Source organism: Phyllobates terribilis, unplaced genomic scaffold (assembly GCF_046119375.1).
Source record: "Phyllobates terribilis strain yellow unplaced genomic scaffold, ASM4611937v1 Scaffold_4__5_contigs__length_816908805, whole genome shotgun sequence".
Classification (NCBI taxonomy): Eukaryota; Metazoa; Chordata; class Amphibia; order Anura; family Dendrobatidae; genus Phyllobates; species Phyllobates terribilis.
Genome location: NW_027362764.1, coordinates 815,572,714 through 815,599,830, shown reverse-complemented (window position 1 = coordinate 815,599,830; position 27,117 = coordinate 815,572,714). Strand labels below are relative to the sequence as shown.

The following is a 27,117-nucleotide window of genomic DNA, read 5'->3' as shown; positions in this document are numbered from 1 at the left end:
GGGGCAGGGTGGTAGTCATGGGCGAGTGTTGTAGTGTTTTCTTCATCACCCTGGCCCGCTACAGAAATATGGGAACGTGCTTGTCCCTGGGTGTGACTCGGACCTAGGGGAAGCTGCCTATGGACTTTCTCGTGGGGAAGCTCCTGTTTCTACCCACGGCTCCCAATTCCTGACTCTAGCAGGGACTACCTCGCTTCTGAGGCTCCCTAGTCCGGGCACGTCCATTACTGCCTATCGGCTGGAAGAGGCCAGGATCCACATATTGACCTTTAGAGTATAGGTTATACTGTGGTGTGCCCGTTCCTGTTAATCCTCCTGGTTTCTTCCACACACACCCATCTCTCTTCTTCTCTGTGCTCTCAGCACATCTTTCCTCTCTCACTGACTCCTCTTAACTCCCTAAGATGACCGAATCTAACCTCCCAGAGATCCCTCAGTCCCTAGCTTGTCACTGAAGGCGGCCCCCAAACTTGTTAACCCTGTGTCCCCCTGACATAAGGGTAATGTAATATCAAACAGTACCTCTGCTGCCATCTAAAGGTCGTACCGGAAAACAAGGGTTTTTCAGGTGACTAAAACATACACAGTTATTAAAACAGTACAGTTCTATAAGGGAGTGGAGTGGACATTCTCCACTCATCCCCTCACAGGGCTTCCTTCTCCCTGGTTAGTGGACTCTATAGATGATGTCGCCAACCTTTTCGACTACTTCATAGGGCCCTGCCACTTGGCCAGGAATTTGCTCTCCACCGTAGGAACCAGTACCCGATCCCCAGGGTTGAAGTGTCTCACCCTCGCTGATCTATTGTACACCCTTGACTGTGCCTCTTGTGCTTTGAGGAGGTGTTCTTTCACAATGGGCATCACCTCTGCAATCCTCTCTTGCATCAGGGCCACGTGTTTGATCACACTCCTGTAGGGTGTAGACTGCGCCTCCCTGGTCTCCTTTGCTACGTCCAGGAGTTCGCTGAGGGTGTTGGCTAGGGCTGGCGTCAGCACCCGGTTCACCCGGGCAAGTGCCGTGGCCCTGAGCAGGCCGGGGGGCCCACTTACCGTCGGGCTCCCCCGGCGCGCTATGGGACCCATGAGCGGAGGAGAGCGGTGTCAGCGCCCACTCCCCCCCCCGCTTGCTCAGGGCCCCGGCAGCCGGCGGCACAATACTTACCTCTCCACGTGCCTCCGCAGCAGCTCCAGTCTCTTCCGCGGCTACTGCACTGTGACGTCTCCGGTCAGAGGGTGCGGTGACATCTTTACACCGCGCTCTCTCCTGAGCCATCACAGCGCAGAGCGGGAAGACGTCAACGCGGGTGAAGAGTCCGGAGCAGCGGCAGCAGGTGAGGAGGAGTGAGGTGAGTATTTGATTTTTTTTTTAATATGCATGGAGGCATTTTATGGTGGGGGGGGGGACAAGTGTCATCCTGCATGGGGCATTATATGGGGGGGGGAGACAAGTGCCATCCTGCATGGGGCATTATATGGGGGGGGGCAAGTGACATCCTGCATGGGGCAATATATGGGGGGGAACAAGTGACATCCTGCATGGGGCATTATATGAGGAGGGTGAACAAGTGTCATCCTGCATGGGGCATTATATGGGGGGAACAAGTGTCATCCTGCATGGGGCATTATATGGGGGGGGGCAAGTGACATCCTGCATGGGGCAATATATGGGGGGGAACAAGTGACATCCTGCATGGGGCATTATATGAGGAGGGTGAACAAGTGTTATCCTGCATGGGGCATTATATGGGGGGGAACAAGTGTCATCCTGCATGGGGCATTATATGGGGGAGGGGACAAGTGACATCCTGCATGGGGCAATATATGGGGGGGAACAAGTGACATCCTGCAAGGGGCATTATATGGGGGGTGAACAAGTGCCATCCTGCATGGGGCATTATATGGGGGGGGAGACAAGTGCCATCCTGCATGGGGCATTATATGGGGGGGGGGGAGACAAGTGCCATCCTGCATGGGGCATTATATGGGGGGGGGACAAGTGACATCCTGCATGGGGCAATATATGGGGGGGAACAAGTGACATCCTGCATGGGGCATTATATGAGGAGGGTGAACAAGTGTCATCCTGCAAGGGGCATTATATGGGGGGTGAACAAGTGTCATCCTGCATGGGGCATTATATGGGGGGGGAACAAGTGTCATCCTGCATGGGGCATTATATGAGGAGGGTGAACAAGTGACATCCTGCATGGGGCATTATATGGGGAGGTGTCATCCTGCATGGGGCATTATATGGGGGGTGAATAAGTGACATCCGGCATGGGGCATTATATGAGGAGGGTGAACAAGTGTCATCCTGCATGGGGCATTATATGGGGGGGGGGGACAAGTGTCATCCTGCATGGGGCATTATATGAGGAGGGTGAACAAGTGACATCCTGCATGGGGCATTATATGGGGAGGTGTCATCCTGCATGGGGCATTATATGGGGGGTGAACAAGTGACATCCTGCATGGGGCATTATATGGGGGGTGAACAAGTGTCATCCTGCATGGGGCATTATATGAGGAGGGTGAACAAGTGTCATCCTGCATGGGGCATTATATGGGGGGTGAACAAGTGTCATCCTGCATGGGGCATTATATGGGGGGTGAACAAGTGTCATCCTGCATGGGGCATTATATGAGGAGGGTGAACAAGTGTCATCCTGCATGGGGCATTATATGAGGAGGGTGAACAAGTGACATCCTGCATGGGGCATTATATGAGGAGGGTGAACAAGTGTCATCCTGCATGGGGCATTATATGGGGGGGGGGGGACAAGTGACATCCTGCGTGGGGCATTATATGAGGAGGGTGAACAAGTGTCATCCTGCATGGGGCATTATATGGGGGGGGACAAGTGACATCCTGCATGGGGTATTATATGAGGAGGGTGAACAAGTGTCATCCTTCATGGGGCATTATATGAGGAGGGTGAACAAGTGACATCCTGCATGGGGCATTATATGGGGGGTGAACAAGTGACATCCTGCATGGGGCATTATGTGAGGAAGGTGAACAAGTGCCATCCTGCATGGGGCATTTTATGAGGAGGGTGAACAAGTGACATCTTGCATGGGGCATTATATGGGGGGGGAACAAGTGTCATCCTGCATGGGGCATTATATGAGGAGGGTGAACAAGTGTCATCCTTCATGGGGCATTATATGGGGGGTGAACAAGTGTCATCCTGCATGGGGCATTATATGGGGGGGGGACAAGTGACATCAGGCATGGGGCATTATATGGGGGGGGAAGTGACATCCTGCATGGGGTATTATATGGGGGGGACAAGTGACATCTTGCATGGGGCATTATATGGGGGGGGTGAACAAGTGTCATCCTGCATGGGGCATTATAAAGGGGGGGGGACAAGTGACATCCTGCATGGGGCATTATATGAGGAGGGTGAACAAGTGTCATCCTGCATGGGGCATTATATGGTGGGGGGGGACAAGTGACATCCTGCATGGGGCATTATATGGGGGGGGGACAATTGACATCCTGCATGGGGCATTATATGGGGACGACGACAAGTGACGTCCTGCATGGGGCATTATATGGGGGGGACGACAAGTGACATCCTGCATGGGGCATTATATGGGGGGGGAGTGACATCCTGCATGGGGCATTATATGAGGAGGGTGAACAAGTGTCATCCTGCATGGGGCATTATATGGGGGGGACAAGTGACATCCTGCATGGGGCAATATATGGGGGGGGACAAGTGACATCCTTCATGGGGCATTATATGGGGGGGAACAAGTGACATCCTGCATGGAGAATTATATGAGGAGGGTGAACAAGTGTCATCCTGCATGGGGCATTATATGGCGGGGGAACAAGTGACATCCTGCATGGGGCATTATATGGGGGGGGGGAACAAGTAACATCCTGCATGGGGCATTATATGGGGACGACGACAAGTGACGTCCTGCACGGGGCATTATATGGGGGGGGGCAAGTGACATCCTGCATGGGGCAGTATATGAGGGGGGGCAGTGACATCCTGCATGGGGTATTATATGAGGAGGGTGAACAAGTGACATCCTGCATGGGGCATTATATGGGGGGGGGACAAGTGACATCCTGCATGGGGCATTATATGGGGGGGACAAGTGCCATCCTGCATGGGGCATTATATGGGAGGGGACAAGTGACATCCTGCATAGTGCATTATATGGGGGGGGCAAGTGACATCCTGCATGGGGCATTATATGAGGAGGGTGAACAAGTGTCATCCTGCATGGGGCATTATATGGGGGGGGACAAGTGACATCCTGCATGGGGCAATATATGGGGGGGAACAAGTGACATCCTGCATGGGGCATTATATGAGGAGGGTGAACAAGTGTCATCCTGCATGGGGCATTATATGGGGGGGACAAGTGACATCCTGCATGGGGCATTATATGGGGGGGGACAAGTGACATCCTGCATGGGGCATTATATGGGGGGGCAAGTGACATCCTGCATGGGGCATTATATGGGGGGGGGCAAGTGACATCCTGTATTGGGCAATATATGGTGGGGAACAAGTGACATCCTGCATGGGGCATCATATGAGGAGGGTGAACAAGTGACACCCTGCATGGGGCATTATATGAGGAGGGTGAACAAGTGACATCCTGCATGGGGCAATATATGGGGGGGAACAAGTGACATCCTGCATGGGGCATTATATGGGGGGGGCAAGTGCCATCCTGCATGGGGCATTATATGGGGGGGGGGACAAGTGACATCCTGCATGGGGCATTATATGAGGAGGGTGAACAAGTGTCATCCTGCATGAGGCATTATATGAGGAGGGTGAACAAGTGTCATCCTGCATGGGGCATTATATGGGGGGAACAAGTGACGTCCTGCATGGGGCATTATATGAGGAGGGTGAACAGGTGTCATCCTGCATGGGGCATTATATGGGGGGGACAAGTGACATCCTGCATGGGGCATTATATGGGGGGGGACAAGTGTCATCCTGCATGGGGCATTATATGAGGAGGGTGAACAAGTGACATCCTGCATGGGGCATTATATGGGGGGGGGACAAGTGACATCCTGCATGGGGCATTATGTGGGGGGGGAGTGACATCCTGCATGGGGCATTATATGAGGAGGGCGAACAAGTGACATCCTGCATGGGGCATTATATGAGGAGGGTGAACAAGTGACATCCTGCATGGGGCATTATATGAGGAGGGTGAACAAGTGACATCCTGCATGGGGCATTATATGGGGGGGGAGTGACATCCTGCATGGGGCATTATATGGGGGGGAGTGACATCCTGCATGGGGCATTATATGGGGAGGTGACATCCTGCATGGGGCATTATATGGGGGGGGAGGTGACGTCCTGCATGGGGCATTATATGGGGGGAGAGGTGACATCCTACATGGGGCATTATATGGGGGGGACAAGTGACATCCTGCATGGGGCATTATATGGGGGGGAACAAGTGACATCCTACATGGGGCATTATATGAGGAGGGTGAACAAGTGACATCCTGCGTAGGGCATTATATGGGGGGGGAACAAGTGACATCCTGCATGGGGCATTATATGGGGGGGGACAAGTGACATCTTGCATGGGGCATTATATGGGGGGGAACAAGTGACATCCTGCATGGGGCATTATATGGGGGGGGAACAAGTGACACCCTGCATGGGGCATTATAAGGCAGGGTGGTGACATCCTTAATGGGGAATTATGTGGGGGCCAGTATTCTGTATGGAGCGTTATAAGGGGGCCAGTATCCTCTAAGGAGCGTTACATGGGGGCCAGTATCCTGTATGGAGCATTATATGGGGACCAGTATCCTGTATGGAGCGTTATAGGGGGCCAGTATCCTGTATGGAGCATTATATGGGGACCAGTATCCTGTATGGAGTGTTATATGGGGACCAGTATCCTGTATGGAGCATTATATGGGGACCAGTATCCTGTATGGAGCGTTATATAGGGACCAGTATCCTGTATGGAGCGTTATATAGGGACCAGTATTCTGCATGGAGCGTTATATGGTGCCCATTATACTGTATGGAGGACTATGTGGTGCCCATAATACTGTATGGAGGACTATACTGTCCTGTCTGCACCGTACGTTGAGAGAATTCGCCGGTTTCTGAGCTATTGTAGAATTTACAATAGATATCGCTCATGTAATTTAAGAAGTGAAATCTTTGGCCTTGTACTATATCTATATTTCTCTGCGGGATCTGTGCATCATGAATCGTGGTATGTGTTAAAGGGGCCACTGAGACTCTTTCGCCCGGGGCCCAGAAAAACCTGGAGCCGACCCTGGTGTTGGCCATATAACAGCTCAAACGGAGAGAATCCGGTAGAGGCCTGTGGGACTTCACTAATGGAGAACAGAAGGTACAGCAGTAGACAGTTCTAGTCCCGGCCGTCTTTCTCTACGACTTTCTTCAACATGGCCTTCAAGGTTTTATTAAACCTGTCCACCAAGCCGTCTGTCTGTGGGTGGTAGACTGAGGTCCTGAGTTGTGTGATTCGCAGGGCTTTGCACAACTCCCTCATCACCCTTGACATAAATGGGGTCCCTTGGTCCGTTAGGAACTCCTTAAGCAACCCCGTTCTAGAAAAGATGTGGACCAGCTCCCGGGAAGAGAACTTTGGGTCAGCTCAAGTTCAGGACTTGACCTTGAAAGGGGCGTGGGACAATGTTACTGTGTGTAATGGTGTTGCTCAAGAGCTGGGGGGGAACACCAGGTACCCACACTTTGCAGTTCAGCAGGAGCTATTTTACTGGGAGACCAAACTAAAAGGTGAAGAGGTAGTGGAACAGCTGTTAATTCCAGGGCCATACCGTCGGAGGGTATTAGACATGGCCCACTCACATATTCTGGGGGGGATACCTAGGGTGTAACGGGTGTGTCAGAAGTGACAGACAGTCGCCCTGCAGTTGGTTGCAGGAGATCTCTACGTTTAACATTGCAGACACCTTCTTAGAGGCTGTCTCTCTAGGACCCAGCTGCTACCTTCCTCTGGCTAATTAACACCATGGCCTGGGTGTATAAATACCTGCTGTCTGCTGGGAGGAGGTGCTGGCGATACTCACATTACCCTTTGTGAAGGCTTGGAGCAAATGCATTACTTCATCCTCTCTGGAGCTATGAGGACGGGTGTTCATCTATCTGAAGTCGACTAAAAGCTAAAAGTCATCTTCCCTTGTTTGTTCCCCCTTGTTGTCTTTAAGTGGTCAGTGGGGATCAACTAGCGCTCATCCTTCTCTCTTCCCTAGCCAGGGCCCAACCCCAGGGAAAGACAGGGCGAGGTTCACGTGTGGCGATTGGTGAAGAGCCAATACAGGGACGTTAGTGGAGACAGGGTGATATTAGATCAGCCTAGGAGGTCTCCAATCACCCCTTTCCCTAGAGTCTGGGCTCCCTTTCCCTTTGTGTTGCTCTAAGTCTTTCCCACACCTTGCATGACATAGGGGTTGAGAAAACCCAGGAGAGAATAATGAGGAGGTTCTATTGGCCAGGATGTTACCAGGAAATCTTAAACTATTGTAGGTGCTGCCCCACCTGCCAGATAACCGCGCTCACCTCCCACTTCCGTAGTTCCTTAGTTCCACTAGCTGTGATAGAGGTTCCCTCTGAGAGGATTGCCATGGACCTCGTGGGTCCCTTAGTTAAATCGGCCCGGGGCCACCAATACATCCTGGTGGTCATGGACTATGCGACCCGGTACCCCGAAGCGGTACCCCTAAGGAACTCGTTCAGTAAAAGTATAGCCCTTGAGCTGGTCCATATTTTTGCTCGGACAGGTCTGCCAAAAGAGATTTTGACAGACCAAGGAACCCCCTTCATGAGCAAGGTGATGAAGGAGTTATGTAGAGTCCTTCAGATTGCCCAGATTCGGATCTCAGTTTACCATCTGAAGATGGACGGCCTAGTGGAATGCTTGAACAAGACCTTACAGACGATGCTCAGGAAGGTCGTTGAAAAGGATGGGCGAGACCGGGATTACCTGCTCCCATTTCTACTTTTCTCCGGCAGAGAAGTTCCTCAAGCCTCCACTGGCTTCTCTTCATTTGAGCTCCTGTATGAACAGCATCCAAGAGGTCTCCTAGACATCGCCAAGGAAACCTGGGAGGCCGAGGTCACGCCCCACTGGAGCATCATCGAACATGTCGCCCAGTTACAGGAGAGAATGGCGAAGGTGATGCCCATCGTGAAGGAACATTTCCTCCAGGCGCAGGAAGCCCAGGCGAGGGTGTATAACCGGTCGGCAAGGCTGAGACAGTTCCAGCCTAGGGATCGCATTCTGGTCTCATTCCCACTGTTGAAAGTAAGTTCTTGGCCAAGTGGCAAGGCCCCATATGCGGTGGTGGATAAACTCGGTGAAGTGAACTACAGAGTCCACCAGCCTGGCCGGAGAAAGCCACACTAGGTGTATCATGTAAACCTGCTCAAGCCGTGGCGAGATCGGGAACTCTGGGAAGGCCACTCCCGAAGGCCAGGTGGAAGATGTCACGATAGTGGAGACCCTTTTGCCAGCCCAGAAGCAACAATGTCGAGAACTGCTCCAGCAGAATTGGGACCTGTTCTCAAAGTTGCCGAGGCATACCCAGATCGTAGAACATGATGTGCTAACAGAGCCGCATGTAAGGGTGAACCTGAAGCCATACAGGATTCCTGAAGAATGCCGGGAGATGATCTCGGCCGAGGTGAAGAGGATGTTAGACCTCGGGGTGATACAGGAGTCAAAGAGTGTATGGTCATGCCCCATCGTCCTGGTGCCAAAACCCAATGGAAAGTGGAGGCTGAATGAGGTGTCCAAGTGCGACGCATACCCGATGCCCCGCGTCGATGAACTCATTGAGAGGCTGGGACCGGCGAGGTATATTACCACCCTCGACCTGATGAAGGGCTATTTGGCATTTCCCCATGTCCCAGACGGCCAAGGAGAAGTTGGCTTTCTCTACACCTGATGGGTGCTTTCAATACACTTGGATGTCGTTCGGACTACAGGGGGCCTCAGCCACCTTCCAGAGGGCTATGGATCGGATCCTAGCCTCACATAAAAAGTATACCGCAGCCTATTTTAACGATATTGTAGTCTTTAGCCCAGACTGGGCTAGTCATCTACTTAAACTCCAGGCCTTTCTGGATGCTCTGAGGAAGGTGGGATTTACTATAAATCTGAGAAAACGTGCCGTTAGAAAGGAGGAGGCCAAGTACTTGGACTATCGGGAGAGGCGAAATAAAGTCACAAGTCAATAAAGTGGAGGCAATCCAGACCTGGCCGCAACCGCTCTCCAAGAAGCAAGTGAGAGTGTTCCTGGGAATTGTGGGATATTACTGGCTGTAGCGCCGGTGTCTCTGCCTCCTGCCCGGCAGACGCCGACCCCCTTACTGCAGTGGCTCTGCTCCGGCGTCCTCCGCTCCTCTGGCTGTGAGATCCCCGGGTACTGTGCTTAGGGCGCGCTCCTTGATTTTTAAAGGGGCCGCATGCGCCGTCCTAATATGTCCCTGGTCAATGGCCAGAGGACAGTCGATATTTTAGGCACCTCCTCCAAGATGGAGGTGCCTGTACAATGTTGTCGTTTGTGTGCTAACACTCTCTCCAGCCCTCAGGTCCCAGCCGTGCCCGCCAGCCTGTCTATCAGCCGTGCCCGCCAGCTTGGCTATCAGCCGTGCCCGCCAGCCAGTCTATCAGCCGTGCTCGCCAGCCTGTCTATCAGCCGTGCTCGCCAGCCTGTCTATCAGCCGTGCCTGCCAATCTGCCTATCTGCTGTGCCCGACAATCAGCCTGCCAGCCGAGCCTGTCCATCAGTCAGTTCCGTCCGCCTGCCTACCAGCCATGCACATCTGTCTGCCCATCTGTCGTGCCAGTCAGCTTCGGCTATCAACCCCGTGGGAGTCACCTGCTCTCACACGAGATCGGTCCCAGAGTGGCACCTGGTTCACCTTCCCGGTCCCTCCTTGGTTCACGGAGTTGACTAAGCCGTAGTGTAGCCAGGGTCTGTCCGGGTAGGCACTTAGTTACGCCCCTCTGGTCCCTCCTTGTACCACGGCACAGAGGTTCCACCATCCGGACCCGTAACACCGGCGATTTATCCCAAATTTTGCCATGATGGCTGCGCCACTTACGGATCTCCTAAAAGGCACCAGATCAACCATGGTGAAGTTGACGGAGGAAACAAAGACAGCGTTTCAAAGCTAGCACTGTGTAGGTCCTGGTCGTACCAGACTTCAAGAAAGAATTTGTGGTCCAGACGGACGCTTCAGGAGATAAATGGGGAAGAATATCCCATTCTCTATCTGAGCCGGAAGCTCTCATCCTCCGAGAAAAACTACGCAATAGTAGAAAAAGAGTGTATAGCCATAAAGTGGGCCGTAGATACACTGAGATATTACCTATTAGGCCGGAAATTTAGACTGGTATCAGACCATGCCCCTTTGAGATGGTTGAGAGAAAAGAGAGGTAAAAATGCCAGGGTAACTAGATGGTTCTTAGGTCTTCAGGACTTTAATTTAGGTGGAGCATAGGCCCGGGAAGTTACACGGGAACGCTGATGCCCTCTCTAGGATTCCCTGTCTGGTGTCTGAAGGTGCCCAAACCCCCGGCTTTGGGCAGGGGGGGGGGGGATATGTGACAGAGTCACTGGAGGTGTATGTGAGGGGAGGTATGTCTCACTACGGCTGTTAGGACTGAACCTAGAACTTTTTTCCTAGCATGTTATGTGTTGGGGGTGTAATCACCATTTTGAAGGGTGTGGTTTTGGGTGAATGACATAAAGATTGGGTGGGAAGTCATTCACCATACCTCCCCTCAGGGTGTGGCTGAGCAAGGTTAAATGCTCAGTCACTATTTTTCTTTCTGTTGTTGTGTTTGGAGAGGGAAGGTCTCCAGACTGGGGAAGCCATAGTTCAGGAAGGAGCTGAAGGCTGGGCTACAACCTGTGTGGGCGAACCCCACACTGCTATGGACTGTGCTATCATTTATCTTTTGTTTTGTCGTTTTGCCAGTAAGGCCGTGTTTATTTTTGCTGGAGCTGCGGGGTTTTATGCTATATAATAAAGCCTGCAGAGAAAATACGGTTCCTGAGTCTACTTCCGAAAGCGGATGAGTGAGTCGTCTTACCACAATAGTAAGAATAGTTCTGTTCCCGTAGCTATGTAGTAAGAATGATTCTGTATTTATAAAGTAAGAGTTGTTCTATACATATGTATATATATATATTTTTTTTTTCTTATATATATTTTTTTTGTCGCAAGAATGGTTCTGTTGCCATATCAAAACTATAAAAGTAAGCTTGGTTTAGTATCTATGTAGTAATAATTTTTCTTTTCCTGTAGCTATGTAGTAAGAATGGTTCTGTATCTGAATAGTGAGAAAGGTTCCGTTACCATACCAAAACAATAAAACAATATAATAAGATTGATTTTGTTATGTACAGTATCTATGTAGTAAGAATTGTTCTGGTTCTGTATATTTATAGTAAGAATGGTTCTGTATTTAGTATATAGTAAGAATGGCTCTATACTTATATATTAAGAATGGCCTAGTTCTGTATCTATATAATAACAATTGATCTGTATGTATATAGTCAGAATGGTTCTGTTACTGCATCTATGTAGTAAGAAGTGTTTTGTTCTTGTATCTATATCATACGAATGGTTTTGTATACATATAGTAAGAATCGTTCTGTTATCATATTGAAACTATAGAGTAAGCTTGTTTCTGTTTTGTATCTATATAGTAAGAATTATTCTGTTCCTGTATCTATGTAGTAAGAATTGTTCTATTGTGTATCTATAACATAATAATGTTCTATACTTGTCTAGTAAGAATGGTTTTATTATGTATATATGTAGTAAGAATACTTATGTATCTATGTTGTATCAATGACACTGTTCTGCTATGTAGTAAGCTTTGTTGTGTATCTATGTAGTAAGCTTGATTTTGTTCTATATGTATGTAGAAAGCTTGGTTCTGTATCTATGTAGTAAGCTTGGTTCTGTATCTATGTAGTAAGCCTGATTCTGTTACCATATCTTTGTAGAGCTAAGAACCTCACTTTTTCTGTGTAGTAATAATATGATTCATGTATTCAGGGTCTGCAGTGAGTACTGCAGTATAGTGTTTGCACTTACATTTGCACTGAATTGACAGCATATATGCTCTTGAATGTGAGAATAATACGTCCAGTCATGTTTTAGAACTCTGGATGAATTTAAGATCCTGTTAACTCCCCTGTCCTTATCAGTCAGGTAGAGGTAAAGGGTTAAGGACGGTTCACAACTGATGGACGGGCACTTTATGCTCTCCTCCTGGCTGAAATTGCCAGCCAACCCGTGCACAATGTAATAATGTCTATACCGCTCAGTGGATCTAGAGCAGATATGGTCCCAGCGCTCTCTCAGCTGCCCCAGCGACTCGTCCATCTGCTGCTCATCCTCCGGCAGTCGGATCTTCTCACGTAGAGCGCGGCCGCTGCGCAAAGTTGCTTCATATATGGGACGTTTGGACCAGAGGATTTTTTGAAAACTCTGCAATAGAGGAGAAATTATTGTCACAGTGTAAAGCGACTCTTGGGGTCAGTGACGTCACGGTGTAACACGACTCCTGGTGTCAGTGACGTCACAGTGTAAAGTGACTCCTGGGGTCAGTGACGTCACAGTGTAACGTGACTCCTGGTGTCAGTGACGTCACAGTGTAACGCTACTCCTGGTGTCAGTGACGTCACAGTGTAACGCTACTCCTGGTGTCAGTGATGTCACAGTGTAACATGACTCCTGGTGTCAGTGATGTCACAGTGTAACAGGACTCCTGGTGTCAGTGACGTCACAGTGTAACGCTACTCCTGGGGTCAGTGACGTCACAGTGTAAAGTGACTCCTGGGGTCAGTGACGTCACAGTGTAACACGACTCCTGGTGTCAGTGACGTCACAGTGTAACACGACTCCTGGTGTCAGTGACATCACAGTGTAACGCTACTCCTGGTGTCAGTGACGTCACAGTGTAACACGACTCCTGGTGTCAGTGACGTCACAGTGTAACGCTACTCCTGGGGTCAGTGACGTCACAGTGTAAAGTGACTCCTGGGGTCAGTGACGTCACAGTGTAACACGACTCCTGGTGTCAGTGACGTCACAGTGTAACATGACTCCTGGTGTCAGTGACGTCACAGTGTAACGTGACTCTTGGTGTCAGTGACGTCACAGTGTAACGCTACTCCTGGTGTCAGTGATGTCACAGTGTAACACGACTCCTGGTGTCAGTGACGTCACAGTGTAACGTGACCCCTGGTGTCAGTGACGTCACAGTGTAACATGATTCCTGGTGTCAGTGACGTCACAGTGTAACGTGACCCCTGGTGTCAGTGACGTCACAGTGTAACATGACTCCTGGTGTCAGTGACGTCACAGTGTAACGTGACTCTTGGTGTCAGTGACGTCACAGTGTAACGCTACTCCTGGTGTCAGTGATGTCACAGTGTAACACGACTCCTGGTGTCAGTGATGTCACAGTGTAAAGCGACTCCTGGGGTCAGTGACGTCACGGTGTAACACGACTCCTGGTGTCAGTGACGTCATAGTGTAAAGTGACTCCTGGGGTCAGTGACGTCACAGTGTAACGTGACTCCTGGTGTCAGTGACGTCACAGTGTAACGCTACTCCTGGTGTCAGTGACGTCACAGTGTAACGCTACTCCTGGTGTCAGTGATGTCACAGTGTAACATGACTCCTGGTGTCAGTGATGTCACAGTGTAACATGACTCCTGGTGTCAGTGACGTCACAGTGTAACGCTACTCCTGGGGTCAGTGATGTCACAGTGTAAAGTGACTCCTGGGGTCAGTGACGTCACAGTGTAACACGACTCCTGGTGTCAGTGACGTCACAGTGCAACGTGACTCCTGGTGTCAGTGACGTCACAGTGTAACGCTACTCCTGGTGTCAGTGATGTCACAGTGTAACGCTACTCCTGGTGTCAGTGATGTCACAGTGTAACATGACTCCTGGTGTCAGTGATGTCACAGTGTAACAGGACTAATGGTGTCAGTGACGTCACAGTGTAACGCTACTCCTGGGGACAGTGACGTCACAGTGTAAAGTGACTCCTGGGGTCAGTGACATCACAGTGTAACACGACTCCTGGTGTCAGTGACGTCACAGTGTAACACGACTCCTGGTGTCAGTGACGTCACAGTGTAACGCTACTCCTGCTGTCAGTGACGTCACAGTGTAACACGACTCCTGGTGTCAGTGACGTCACAGTGTAACGCTACTCCTGGGGTCAGTGACGTCACAGTGTAAAGTGACTCCTGGGGTCAGTGACGTCACAGTGTAACACGACTCCTGGTGTCAGTGACGTCACAGTGTAACATGACTCCTGGTGTCAGTGACGTCACAGTGTAACGTGACTCTTGGTGTCAGTGACGTCACAGTGTAACGCTACTCCTGGTGTCAGTGATGTCACAGTGTAACACGACTCCTGGTGTCAGTGACGTCACAGTGTAACGTGACTCCTGGTGTCAGTGACGTCACAGTGAAACATGACTCCTGGTGTCAGTGACGTCACAGTGTAACGTGACTCTTGGTGTCAGTGACGTCACAGTGTAACGCTACTCCTGGTGTCAGTGATGTCACAGTGTAACACGACTCCTGGTGTCAGTGATGTCACAGTGTAAAGCGACTCCTGGGGTCAGTGACGTCACGGTGTAACGTGACTCCTGGTGTCAGTGACGTCACAGTGTAACGCTACTCCTGGTGTCAGTGACGTCACAGTGTAACGCTACTCCTGGTGTCAGTGACGTCACAGTGTAAAGTGACTCCTGGGGTCAGTGACGTCACAGTGTAACACGACTCCTGGTGTCAGTGATGTCACAGTGTAACATGACTCCTGGTGTCAGTGACGTCACAGTGTAACGCTACTCCTGGGGTCAGTGACGTCACAGTGTAAAGTGACTCCTGGGGTCAGTGACGTCACAGTGTAACACGACTCCTGGTGTCAGTGACGTCACAGTGCAACGTGACTCCTGGTGTCAGTGACGTCACAGTGTAACGCGACTCCTGGTGTCAGTGACGTCACAGTGTAACACGACTCCTGGTGTCAGTGACGTCACAGTGTAACGCTACTCCTGGGGTCAGTGACGTTATAGTGTAAAGTGACTCCTGGGGTCAGTGACATCACAGTGTAACACGACTCCTGGTTTCAGTGACATCACAGTGTAACACGACTCCTGGTTTCAGTGACGTCACAGTGTCAGGGTAAAAGAGAATATATATATATTTTGTAACTTTTATACTTTTGTAACTTTTATATGCTTTTTTGCTAATGTACTAACCACCATTTTGTGTTCTATAACAATAAGCTTTCCTTGCTACATATTACTCAAATCGAAACTTAAACTAAGACAGTTCCAGTGTTGCCAAGACTCATTCCAGAGAAACGAAACAAGATTATAAGCTGACGGCTGCAATATCTGCCCAGAGACTGAGATAAGGAGATGAGGACCAATCAGGAGTGGCCAGACACTGGACTTTCATGGCTTACCCCGCTCCGGACAACCCCTTTTCCCTCCCCATTATGTAGTGTATTTAGGTTTGTGCATGCGGAAATAAAGGCAGAACATTGCTGAGATCGTGGCTTGCCAGTAGCCTTCTGAGCATGCTCTGAGTTTGAACCAGCTTGTTGTCTGACTCATTCTTTGAATGGTTGACCCATGCTCATAGTTTGAATTTGGAGTGACTGGAGGACGAGTGATTTGTTGTCACGACCCCCACAACAGTGTAACACGACTCCTGGTGTCAGTGACGTCACAGTGTAACGTGACTCCTGGTGTCAGTGACGTCACAGTGTAACGTGACTCCTGGTGTCAGTGACGTCACAGTGTAACGCGACTCCTGGTGTCAGTGACGTCACAGTGTAACACGACTCCTGGTGTCAGTGACGTCACAGTGTAACACGACTCCTGGTGTCAGTGACGTCACAGTGTAACACGACTCCTGGTGTCAGTGACGTCACAGTGTAACGCGACTCCTGGTGTCAGTGACGTCACAGTGTAACGCGACTCCTGGTGTCAGTGACGTCACAGTGTAACATGACTCCTGGTGTCAGTGACGTCACAGTGTAACGTGACTCTTGGTGTCAGTGACGTCACAGTGTAACGCTACTCCTGGTGTCAGTGATGTCACAGTGTAACACGACTCCTGGTGTCAGTGACGTCACAGTGTAACGCGACTCCTGGTGTCAGTGACGTCACAGTGTAACACGACTCCTGGTGTCAGTGACGTCACAGTGTAACACGACTCCTGGTGTCAGTGACGTAACAGTGTAACGCGACTTCTGGGGTCAGTGACGTCACAGTGTAACGCTACTCCTGGGGTCAGTGACGTCACAGTGTAACGCGACTCCTGGGGTCAGTGACGTCACAGTGTAACGCGACTCCTGGGGTCAGTGACGTCACAGTGTAACGCGACTCCTGGGGTCAGTGATATCACAGTGTAACGCGACTCCTGGGGTCAGTGACGTCACAGTGTAACGCAACTCCTGGGGTCAGTGACGTCACAGTGTAACGTGACTCCTGGGGTCAGTGACGTCACAGTGTAACAAGACTCCTGGTGACAGTGATGTCACAGTGTAACACGACTCCTGGAGTCAGTGACGTCACAGTGTAACGCGACTCCTGGGATCAGTGACGTCACAGTGTAACGCGACTCCTGGTGTCAGTGACGTCACAGTGTAATGTGACTCCTGGGGTCAGTGATGTCACAGTGTAACGTGACTCCTGGGGTCAGTGATGTCACAGTGTAACACGACTCCTGGTGTCAGTGAAGTCACAGTGTAACGCGACTCCTGGGGTCAGTGACGTCACAGTGTAACAAGACTCCTGGTGTCAGTGATGTCACAGTGTAACAAGACTCCTGGAGTCAGTGACGTCACAGTGTAACGCGACTCCTGGGGTCAGTGACGTCACAGTGTAACGCGACTCCTGGTGACAGTGATGTCACAGTGTAACGCAACTCCTGGTGACAGTGACGTCACAGTGTAACAAGACTCCTGGGGTCAGTGACGTCACAGTGTAACGCGACTCCTGGGATCAGTGACGTCACAGTGTAACTCGACTCCTGGAGTCAGTGACGTCACAGTGTAACGCTACTCCTGGAGTCAGTGACGTCACAGTGTAACAAGACTCCTGGTGACAGTGACGTCACAGTGTAACAAGACTCCTGGGGTCAGTGACGTCACAGTGTAACGCGACTCCTGGGGTCAGTGACGTCACAGTGTAACGCGACTCCTGGAGTCAGTGACGTCATAGTGTAACGCGACTCCTGGGGTCAGTGAAGTCACAGTGTAAAGTGACTCCTGGGGTCAGTGACATCACAGTTTAACGCGACTCCTGGTGTCAGTGACGTCACAGTGTAACGCTACTCCTGGGGTCAGTGACGTCACAGTGTAACATGACTCCTGGTGTCAGTGATGTCACAGTGTAACGGACTCCTGGTGTCAGTGACGTCACAGTGTAACATGACTCCTGGTGTCAGTGATGTCACAGTGTAACGCTACTCCTGGTGTCAGTGATGTCACAGTGTAACACGACTCCTGGTGTCAGTGACGTCACAGTGTAACACGACTCCTGGTGTCAGTGACGTCACAGTGAAACATGACTCCTGGTGTCAGTGACGTCACAGTGTAACGTGACTCTTGGTGTCAGTGACGTCACAGTGTAACGCTACACCTGGTGTCAGTGATGTCACAGTGTAACACGACTCCTGGTGTCAGTGATGTCACAGTGTAAAGCGACTCCTGGAGTCAGTGACGTCACGGTGTAACACGACTCCTGGTGTCAGTGACGTCACAGTGTAAAGTGACTCCTGGGGTCAGTGACGTCACAGTGTAACGTGACTCCTGGTGTCAGTGACGTCACAGTGTAACGCTACTCCTGGTGTAAGTGACGTCACAGTGTAACGCTACTCCTGGTGTCAGTGACGTCACAGTGTAAAGTGACTCCTGGGGTCAGTGACGTCACAGTGTAACACGACTCCTGGTGTCAGTGATGTCACAGTGTAACATGACTCCTGGTGTCAGTGACGTCACAGTGTAACGCTACTCCTGGGGTCAGTGACGTCACAGTGTAAAGTGACTCCTGGGGTCAGTGACGTCACAGTGTAACACGACTCCTGGTGTCAGTGACGTCACAGTGCAACGTGACTCCTGGTGTCAGTGACGTCACAGTGTAACGCGACTCCTGGTGTCAGTGACGTCACAGTGTAACACGACTCCTGGTGTCAGTGACGTCACAGTGTAACGCTACTCCTGGGGTCAGTGACGTCACAGTGTAACGCTACTCCTGGGGTCAGTGACATCACAGTGTAACACGACTCCTGGTTTCAGTGACGTCACAGTGTCAGGGTAAAAGAGAATATATATATATTTTGTAACTTTTATACTTTTGTAACTTTTATATGCTTTTTTGCTAATGTACTAACCACCATTTTGTGTTCTATAACAATAAGCTTTCCTTGCTACATATTACTCAAATCGAAACTTAAACTAAGACAGTTCCAGTGTTGCCAAGACTCATTCCAGAGAAACGAAACAAGATTATAAGCTGACGGCTGCAATATCTGCCCAGAGACTGAGATAAGGAGATGAGGACCAATCAGGAGTGGCCAGACACTGGACTCTCATGGCTTACCCCGCCCCGGACAACCCCTTTTCCCTCCCCATTATGTAGTGTATTTAGATTTGTGCATGCGGAAATAAAGGCAGAACATTGCTGAGATCGTGGCTTGCCAGTAGCCTTCTGAGCATGCTCTGAGCTTGAACCAGCTTGTTGTCTGACTCATTCTTTGAATGGTTGACCCATGCTCATAGTTTGAATTTGGAGTGTCTCTAGGACGAGTGATTTGTCGTCACGACCCCCACAACAGTGTAACACGACTCCTGGTGTCAGTGACGTCACAGTGTAACGTGACTCCTGGTGTCAGTGACGTCACAGTGTAACGTGACTTCTGGTGTCAGTGACGTCACAGTGTAACGTGACTCCTGGTGTCAGTGACGTCACAGTGTAACACGACTCCTGGTGTCAGTGACGTCACAGTGTAACACGACTCCTGGTGTCAGTGACGTCACAGTGTAACGCGACTCCTGGTGTCAGTGACGTCACAGTGTAACATGACTCCTGGTGTCAGTGACGTCACAGTGTAACGTGACTCCTGGGGTCAGTGAAGTCACAGTGTAAAGTGACTCCTGGGGTCAGTGACATCACAGTTTAACGCGACTCCTGGTGTCAGTGACGTCACAGTGTAACGCTACTCCTGGGGTCAGTGACGTCACAGTGTAACATGACTCCTGGTGTCAGTGATGTCACAGTGTAACGGACTCCTGGTGTCAGTGACGTCACAGTGTAACATGACTCCTGGTGTCAGTGATGTCACAGTGTAACGGACTCCTGGTGTCAGTGACGTCACAGTGTAACACGACTCCTGGTGTCAGTGATGTCACAGTGTAACGGACTCCTGGTGTCAGTGATGTCACAGTGTAACACGACTCCTGGTGTCAGTGATGTCACAGTGTAACGTGACTCCTGGTGTCAGTGATGTCACAGTGTAACGTGACTCCTGGTGTCAGTGACGTCACGGTGTAAAGCGACTCCTGGGGTCAGTGACATCACGGTGTAAAGCGACTCCTGGGCTCAGTGATGTCACAGTGTAACGCGACACCTGGTGTCAGTGATGTCACAGTGTACCATGACTCCAGGTGTCAGTGATGTCACAGTGTAACAAGACTCCTGGGGTCAGTGACGTCACAGTGTAACAAGACTCCTGGGGTCAGTGATGTCACAGTGTAACAAGACTCCTGGGGTCAGTGATGCCACAGTGTAACAAGACTCCTGGGGTCAGTGACGTCACAGTGTAACAAGACTCCTGGGGTCAGTGACGTCACAGTGTAACAAGACTCCTGGGGTCAGTGACGTCACAGTGTAACGGACTCCTGGGGTCAGTGACGTCACAGTGTAACAAGACTCCTGGGGTCAGTGACGTCACAGTGTAACGGACTCCTGGGGTCAGTGACGTCACAGTGTAACGGACTCCTGGTGACAGTGATGTCACAGTGTAACAAGACTCCTGGTGACAGTGATGTCACAGTGTAACACGACTCCTGGAGTCAGTGACGTCACAGTGTAACGCGACTCCTGGGATCAGTGACGTCACAGTGTAACGCGACTCCTGGTGTCAGTGACGTCACAGTGTAACGTGACTCCTGGGGTCAGTGATGTCACAGTGTAACGTGACTCCTGGGGTCAGTGATGTCACAGTGTAACACGACTCCTGGTGTCAGTGAAGTCACAGTGTAACGCGACTCCTGGGGTCAGTGACGTCACAGTGTAACAAGACTCCTGGTGTCAGTGATGTCACAGTGTAACAAGACTCCTGGAGTCAGTGACGTCACAGTGTAACGCGACTCCTGGGGTCAGTGACGTCACAGTGTAACGCGACTCCTGGTGACAGTGATGTCACAGTGTAACGCAACTCCTGGTGACAGTGACGTCACAGTGTAACAAGACTCCTGGGGTCAGTGACGTCACAGTGTAACGCGACTCCTGGGATCAGTGACGTCACAGTGTAACTCGACTCCTGGAGTCAGTGACGTCACAGTGTAACGCTACTCCTGGAGTCAGTGACGTCACAGTGTAACAAGACTCCTGGTGACAGTGACGTCACAGTGTAACAAGACTCCTGGGGTCAGTGACGTCACAGTGTAACGCGACTCCTGGGGTCAGTGACGTCACAGTGTAACGCGACTCCTGGAGTCAGTGACGTCATAGTGTAACGCGACTCCTGGGGTCAGTGAAGTCACAGTGTAAAGTGACTCCTGGGGTCAGTGACATCACAGTTTAACGCGACTCCTGGTGTCAGTGACGTCACAGTGTAACGCTACTCCTGGGGTCAGTGACGTCACAGTGTAACATGACTCCTGGTGTCAGTGATGTCACAGTGTAACGGACTCCTGGTGTCAGTGACGTCACAGTGTAACATGACTCCTGGTGTCAGTGATGTCACAGTGTAACGGACTCCTGGTGTCAGTGACGTCACAGTGTAACACGACTCCTGGTGTCAGTGATGTCACAGTGTAACGGACTCCTGGTGTCAGTGATGTCACAGTGTAACGCTACTCCTGGTGTCAGTGATGTCACAGTGTAACACGACTCCTGGTGTCAGTGACGTCACAGTGTAACACGACTCCTGGTGTCAGTGACGTCACAGTGAAACATGACTCCTGGTGTCACTGACGTCACAGTGTAACGTGACTCTTGGTGTCAGTGACGTCACAGTGTAACGCTACACCTGGTGTCAGTGATGTCACAGTGTAACACGACTCCTGGTGTCAGTGATGTCACAGTGTAAAGCGACTCCTGGAGTCAGTGACGTCACGGTGTAACATGACTCCTGGTGTCAGTGACGTCACAGTGTAAAGTGACTCCTGGGGTCAGTGACGTCACAGTGTAACGTGACTCCTGGTGTCAGTGACGTCACAGTGTAACGCTACTCCTGGTGTAAGTGACGTCACAGTGTAACGCTACTCCTGGTGTCAGTGACGTCACAGTGTAAAGTGACTCCTGGGGTCAGTGACGTCACAGTGTAACACGACTCCTGGTGTCAGTGATGTCACAGTGTAACATGACTCCTGGTGTCAGTGACGTCACAGTGTAACGCTACTCCTGGGGTCAGTGACGTCACAGTGTAAAGTGACTCCTGGGGTCAGTGACGTCACAGTGTAACACGACTCCTGGTGTCAGTGACGTCACAGTGCAACGTGACTCCTGGTGTCAGTGACGTCACAGTGTAACGCGACTCCTGGTGTCAGTGACGTCACAGTGTAACACGACTCCTGGTGTCAGTGACGTCACAGTGTAACGCTACTCCTGGGGTCAGTGACGTCACAGTGTAACGCTACTCCTGGGGTCAGTGACATCACAGTGTAACACGACTCCTGGTTTCAGTGACGTCACAGTGTCAGGGTAAAAGAGAATATATATATATTTTGTAACTTTTATACTTTTGTAACTTTTATATGCTTTTTTGCTAATGTACTAACCACCATTTTGTGTTCTATAACAATAAGCTTTCCTTGCTACATATTACTCAAATCGAAACTTAAACTAAGACAGTTCCAGTGTTGCCAAGACTCATTCCAGAGAAACGAAACAAGATTATAAGCTGACGGCTGCAATATCTGCCCAGAGACTGAGATAAGGAGATGAGGACCAATCAGGAGTGGCCAGACACTGGACTCTCATGGCTTACCCCGCCCCGGACAACCGCTTTTCCCTCCCCATTATGTAGTGTATTTAGATTTGTGCATGCGGAAATAAAGGCAGAACATTGCTGAGATCGTGGCTTGCCAGTAGCCTTCTGAGCATGCTCTGAGCTTGAACCAGCTTGTTGTCTGACTCATTCTTTGAATGGTTGACCCATGCTCATAGTTTGAATTTGGAGTGACTGGAGGACGAGTGATTTGTCGTCACGACCCCCACAACAGTGTAACACGACTCCTGGTGTCAGTGACGTCACAGTGTAACGTGACTCCTGGTGTCAGTGACGTCACAGTGTAACGTGACTCCTGGTGTCAGTGACGTCACAGTGTAACGTGACTCCTGGTGTCAGTGACGTCACAGTGTAACACGACTCCTGGTGTCAGTGACGTCACAGTGTAACACGACTCCTGGTGTCAGTGACGTCACAGTGTAACGCGACTCCTGGTGTCAGTGACGTCACAGTGTAACATGACTCCTGGTGTCAGTGACGTCACAGTGTAACGTGACTCCTGGGGTCAGTGAAGTCACAGTGTAAAGTGACTCCTGGGGTCAGTGACATCACAGTTTAACGCGACTCCTGGTGTCAGTGACGTCACAGTGTAACGCTACTCCTGGGGTCAGTGACGTCACAGTGTAACATGACTCCTGGTGTCAGTGATGTCACAGTGTAACGGACTCCTGGTGTCAGTGACGTCACAGTGTAACATGACTCCTGGTGTCAGTGATGTCACAGTGTAACGGACTCCTGGTGTCAGTGACGTCACAGTGTAACACGACTCCTGGTGTCAGTGATGTCACAGTGTAACGGACTCCTGGTGTCAGTGATGTCACAGTGTAACACGACTCCTGGTGTCAGTGATGTCACAGTGTAACGTGACTCCTGGTGTCAGTGACGTCACGGTGTAAAGCGACTCCTGGGGTCAGTGACATCACGGTGTAAAGCGACTCCTGGGCTCAGTGATGTCACAGTGTAACGCGACACCTGGTGTCAGTGATGTCACAGTGTACCATGACTCCAGGTGTCAGTGATGTCACAGTGTAACAAGACTCCTGGGGTCAGTGACGTCACAGTGTAACAAGACTCCTGGGGTCAGTGATGTCACAGTGTAACAAGACTCCTGGGGTCAGTGATGTCACAGTGTAACAAGACTCCTGGGGTCAGTGACGTCACAGTGTAACAAGACTCCTGGGGTCAGTGACGTCACAGTGTAACAAGACTCCTGGGGTCAGTGACGTCACAGTGTAACGGACTCCTGGGGTCAGTGACGTCACAGTGTAAAAAGACTCCTGGGGTCAGTGACGTCACAGTGTAACGGACTCCTGGGGTCAGTGACGTCACAGTGTAACGGACTCCTGGGGTCAGTGATGTCACAGTGTAACGCGACTCCTGGGGTCAGTGACGTCACAGTGTAACGCGACTCCTGGTGTCAGTGACGTCACAGTGTAACGCGACTCCTGGAGTCAGTGACGTCACAGTGTAACGCGACTCCTGGGGTCAGTGATGTCACAGTGTAACGCGACTCCTGGTGTCAGTGACGTCACAGTGTAAAGTGACTCCGGGGGTCAATGACGTCACAGTGTAACACGACTCCTGTTGCCAGTGACGTCACAGTGTAACGCGACTCCTGTTGCCAGTGACGTCACAGTGTAACGCGACTCCTGTTGCCAGTGACGTCACAGTGTAACGCTACTCCTGTTGCCAGTGACGTCACAGTGTAACGCCACTCCTGTTGCCAGTGACGTCACAGTGTAACGTGACTCCTGTTGCCAGTGACGTCACAGTGTTACATGACTCCTAGTGTCAGTGACGTCACCGTTTAACATATAATGTCAGTGACGCCACAGTGTAACAAGACTCCTGGTGTCAGTGACGTCACAGTGTAACATATAATGTCAGTGATGTCACAGTGTAACACAGCTCCTGGTGTCAGTGACGTCACAGTGTAACGCTACTCCTGGGGTCAGTGACGTCATAGTGTAAAGTGACTCCTGGGGTCAGTGACGTCACAGTGTAACACGACTCCTGGTTTCAGTGACGTCACAGTGTAACATGACTCCTGGTGTCAGTGACGTCACAGTGTAACGTGACTCTTGGTGTCAGTGACGTCACAGTGTAACGCTACTCCTGGTGTCAGTGACGTCACAGTGTAACACGACTCCTGGTGTCAGTGACGTCACAGTGTAACACGACTCCTGGTGTCAGTGATGTCACAGTGTAACGCGACTCCTGGGGTCAGTGACGTCACAGTGTAACGTGACTCCTGGGGTCAGTGACGTCACAGTGTAACAAGACTCCTGGTGACAGTGACGTCACAGTGTAACGCGACTCCTGGTGTCAGTGACGTCACAGTGTAACACGACTCCTGGAGTCAGTGACATCACAGTGTAACGCGACTCCTGGGGTCAGTGACGTCACAGTGTAACGCTACTCCTGGGGTCAGTGACGTCACAGTGTAACGCGACTCCTGGGGTCAGTGACGTCACAGTGTAACGCGACTCCTGGAGTCAGTGACGTCACAGTGTAACGCGACTCCTGGGGTCAGTGATATCACAGTGTAACGCGACTCCTGGGGTCAGTGACGTCACAGTGTAACGCAACTCCTGGGGTCAGTGACGTCACAGTGTAACGTGACTCCTGGGGTCAGTGACGTCACAGTGTAACAAGACTCCTGGTGACAGTGATGTCACAGTGTAACACGACTCCTGGAGTCAGTGACGTCACAGTGTAACGCGACTCCTGGGATCAGTGACGTCACAGTGTAACGCGACTCCTGGTGTCAGTGACGTCACAGTGTAATGTGACTCCTGGGGTCAGTGATGTCACAGTGTAACGTGACTCCTGGGGTCAGTGATTTCACAGTGTAACACGACTCCTGGTGTCAGTGAAGTCACAGTGTAACGCGACTCCTGGGGTCAGTGACGTCACAGTGTAACAAGACTCCTGGTGTCAGTGATGTCACAGTGTAACAAGACTCCTGGAGTCAGTGACGTCACAGTGTAACGCGACTCCTGGGGTCAGTGACGTCACAGTGTAACGCGACTCCTGGTGACAGTGATGTCACAGTGTAACGCAACTCCTGGTGACAGTGACGTCACAGTGTAACAAGACTCCTGGGGTCAGTGACGTCACAGTGTAACGCGACTCCTGGGATCAGTGACGTCACAGTGTAACTCGACTCCTGGAGTCAGTGACGTCACAGTGTAACGCTACTCCTGGAGTCAGTGACGTCACAGTGTAACAAGACTCCTGGTGACAGTGACGTCACAGTGTAACAAGACTCCTGGGGTCAGTGACGTCACAGTGTAACGCGACTCCTGGGGTCAGTGACGTCACAGTGTAACGCGACTCCTGGAGTCAGTGACGTCATAGTGTAACGCGACTCCTGGGGTCAGTGAAGTCACAGTGTAAAGTGACTCCTGGGGTCAGTGACATCACAGTTTAACGCGACTCCTGGTGTCAGTGACGTCACAGTGTAACGCTACTCCTGGGGTCAGTGACGTCACAGTGTAACATGACTCCTGGTGTCAGTGATGTCACAGTGTAACGGACTCCTGGTGTCAGTGACGTCACAGTGTAACATGACTCCTGGTGTAAGTGATGTCACAGTGTAACGGACTCCTGGTGTCAGTGACGTCACAGTGTAACACGACTCCTGGTGTCAGTGATGTCACAGTGTAACGGACTCCTGGTGTCAGTGATGTCACAGTGTAACGCTACTCCTGGTGTCAGTGATGTCACAGTGTAACACGACTCCTGGTGTCAGTGACGTCACAGTGTAACACGACTCCTGGTGTCAGTGACGTCACAGTGAAACATGACTCCTGGTGTCAGTGACGTCACAGTGTAACGTGACTCTTGGTGTCAGTGACGTCACAGTGTAACGCTACACCTGGTGTCAGTGATGTCACAGTGTAACACGACTCCTGGTGTCAGTGATGTCACAGTGTAAAGCGACTCCTGGAGTCAGTGACGTCACGGTGTAACACGACTCCTGGTGTCAGTGACGTCACAGTGTAAAGTGACTCCTGGGGTCAGTGACGTCACAGTGTAACGTGACTCCTGGTGTCAGTGACGTCACAGTGTAACGCTACTCCTGGTGTAAGTGACGTCACAGTGTAACGCTACTCCTGGTGTCAGTGACGTCACAGTGTAAAGTGACTCCTGGGGTCAGTGACGTCACAGTGTAACACGACTCCTGGTGTCAGTGATGTCACAGTGTAACATGACTCCTGGTGTCAGTGACGTCACAGTGTAACGCTACTCCTGGGGTCAGTGACGTCACAGTGTAAAGTGACTCCTGGGGTCAGTGACGTCACAGTGTAACACGACTCCTGGTGTCAGTGACGTCACAGTGCAACGTGACTCCTGGTGTCAGTGACGTCACAGTGTAACGCGACTCCTGGTGTCAGTGACGTCACAGTGTAACACGACTCCTGGTGTCAGTGACGTCACAGTGTAACGCTACTCCTGGGGTCAGTGACGTCACAGTGTAACGCTACTCCTGGGGTCAGTGACATCACAGTGTAACACGACTCCTGGTTTCAGTGACGTCACAGTGTCAGGGTAAAAGAGAATATATATATATTTTGTAACTTTTATACTTTTGTAACTTTTATATGCTTTTTTGCTAATGTACTAACCACCATTTTGTGTTCTATAACAATAAGCTTTCCTTGCTACATATTACTCAAATCGAAACTTAAACTAAGACAGTTCCAGTGTTGCCAAGACTCATTCCAGAGAAACGAAACAAGATTATAAGCTGACGGCTGCAATATCTGCCCAGAGACTGAGATAAGGAGATGAGGACCA

General features: G+C 50.8%; 1 protein-coding gene across 5 annotated transcripts in view; it reads right to left on the bottom strand.

Annotated features, from left to right (window-relative positions):
• The window catches only part of LOC141266152 (microtubule-actin cross-linking factor 1, isoforms 6/7-like), a 368,828-nt gene that overhangs the window by 171,628 nt on the left and 170,083 nt on the right, over positions 1 to 27,117 (bottom strand). For all 5 annotated transcript variants that reach the window (XR_012320208.1, XR_012320209.1, XM_073680138.1 and 2 more), the window contains exon 25: positions 12,358 to 12,527. Coding sequence is in view for 3 of the 5 variants with exons in the window: in XM_073680138.1 (XP_073536239.1) it covers positions 12,358 to 12,527 (170 nt within the window). In the remaining 2 variants the exon portion in view is untranslated. The remainder of the gene's footprint in view (positions 1 to 12,357; positions 12,528 to 27,117) is intronic.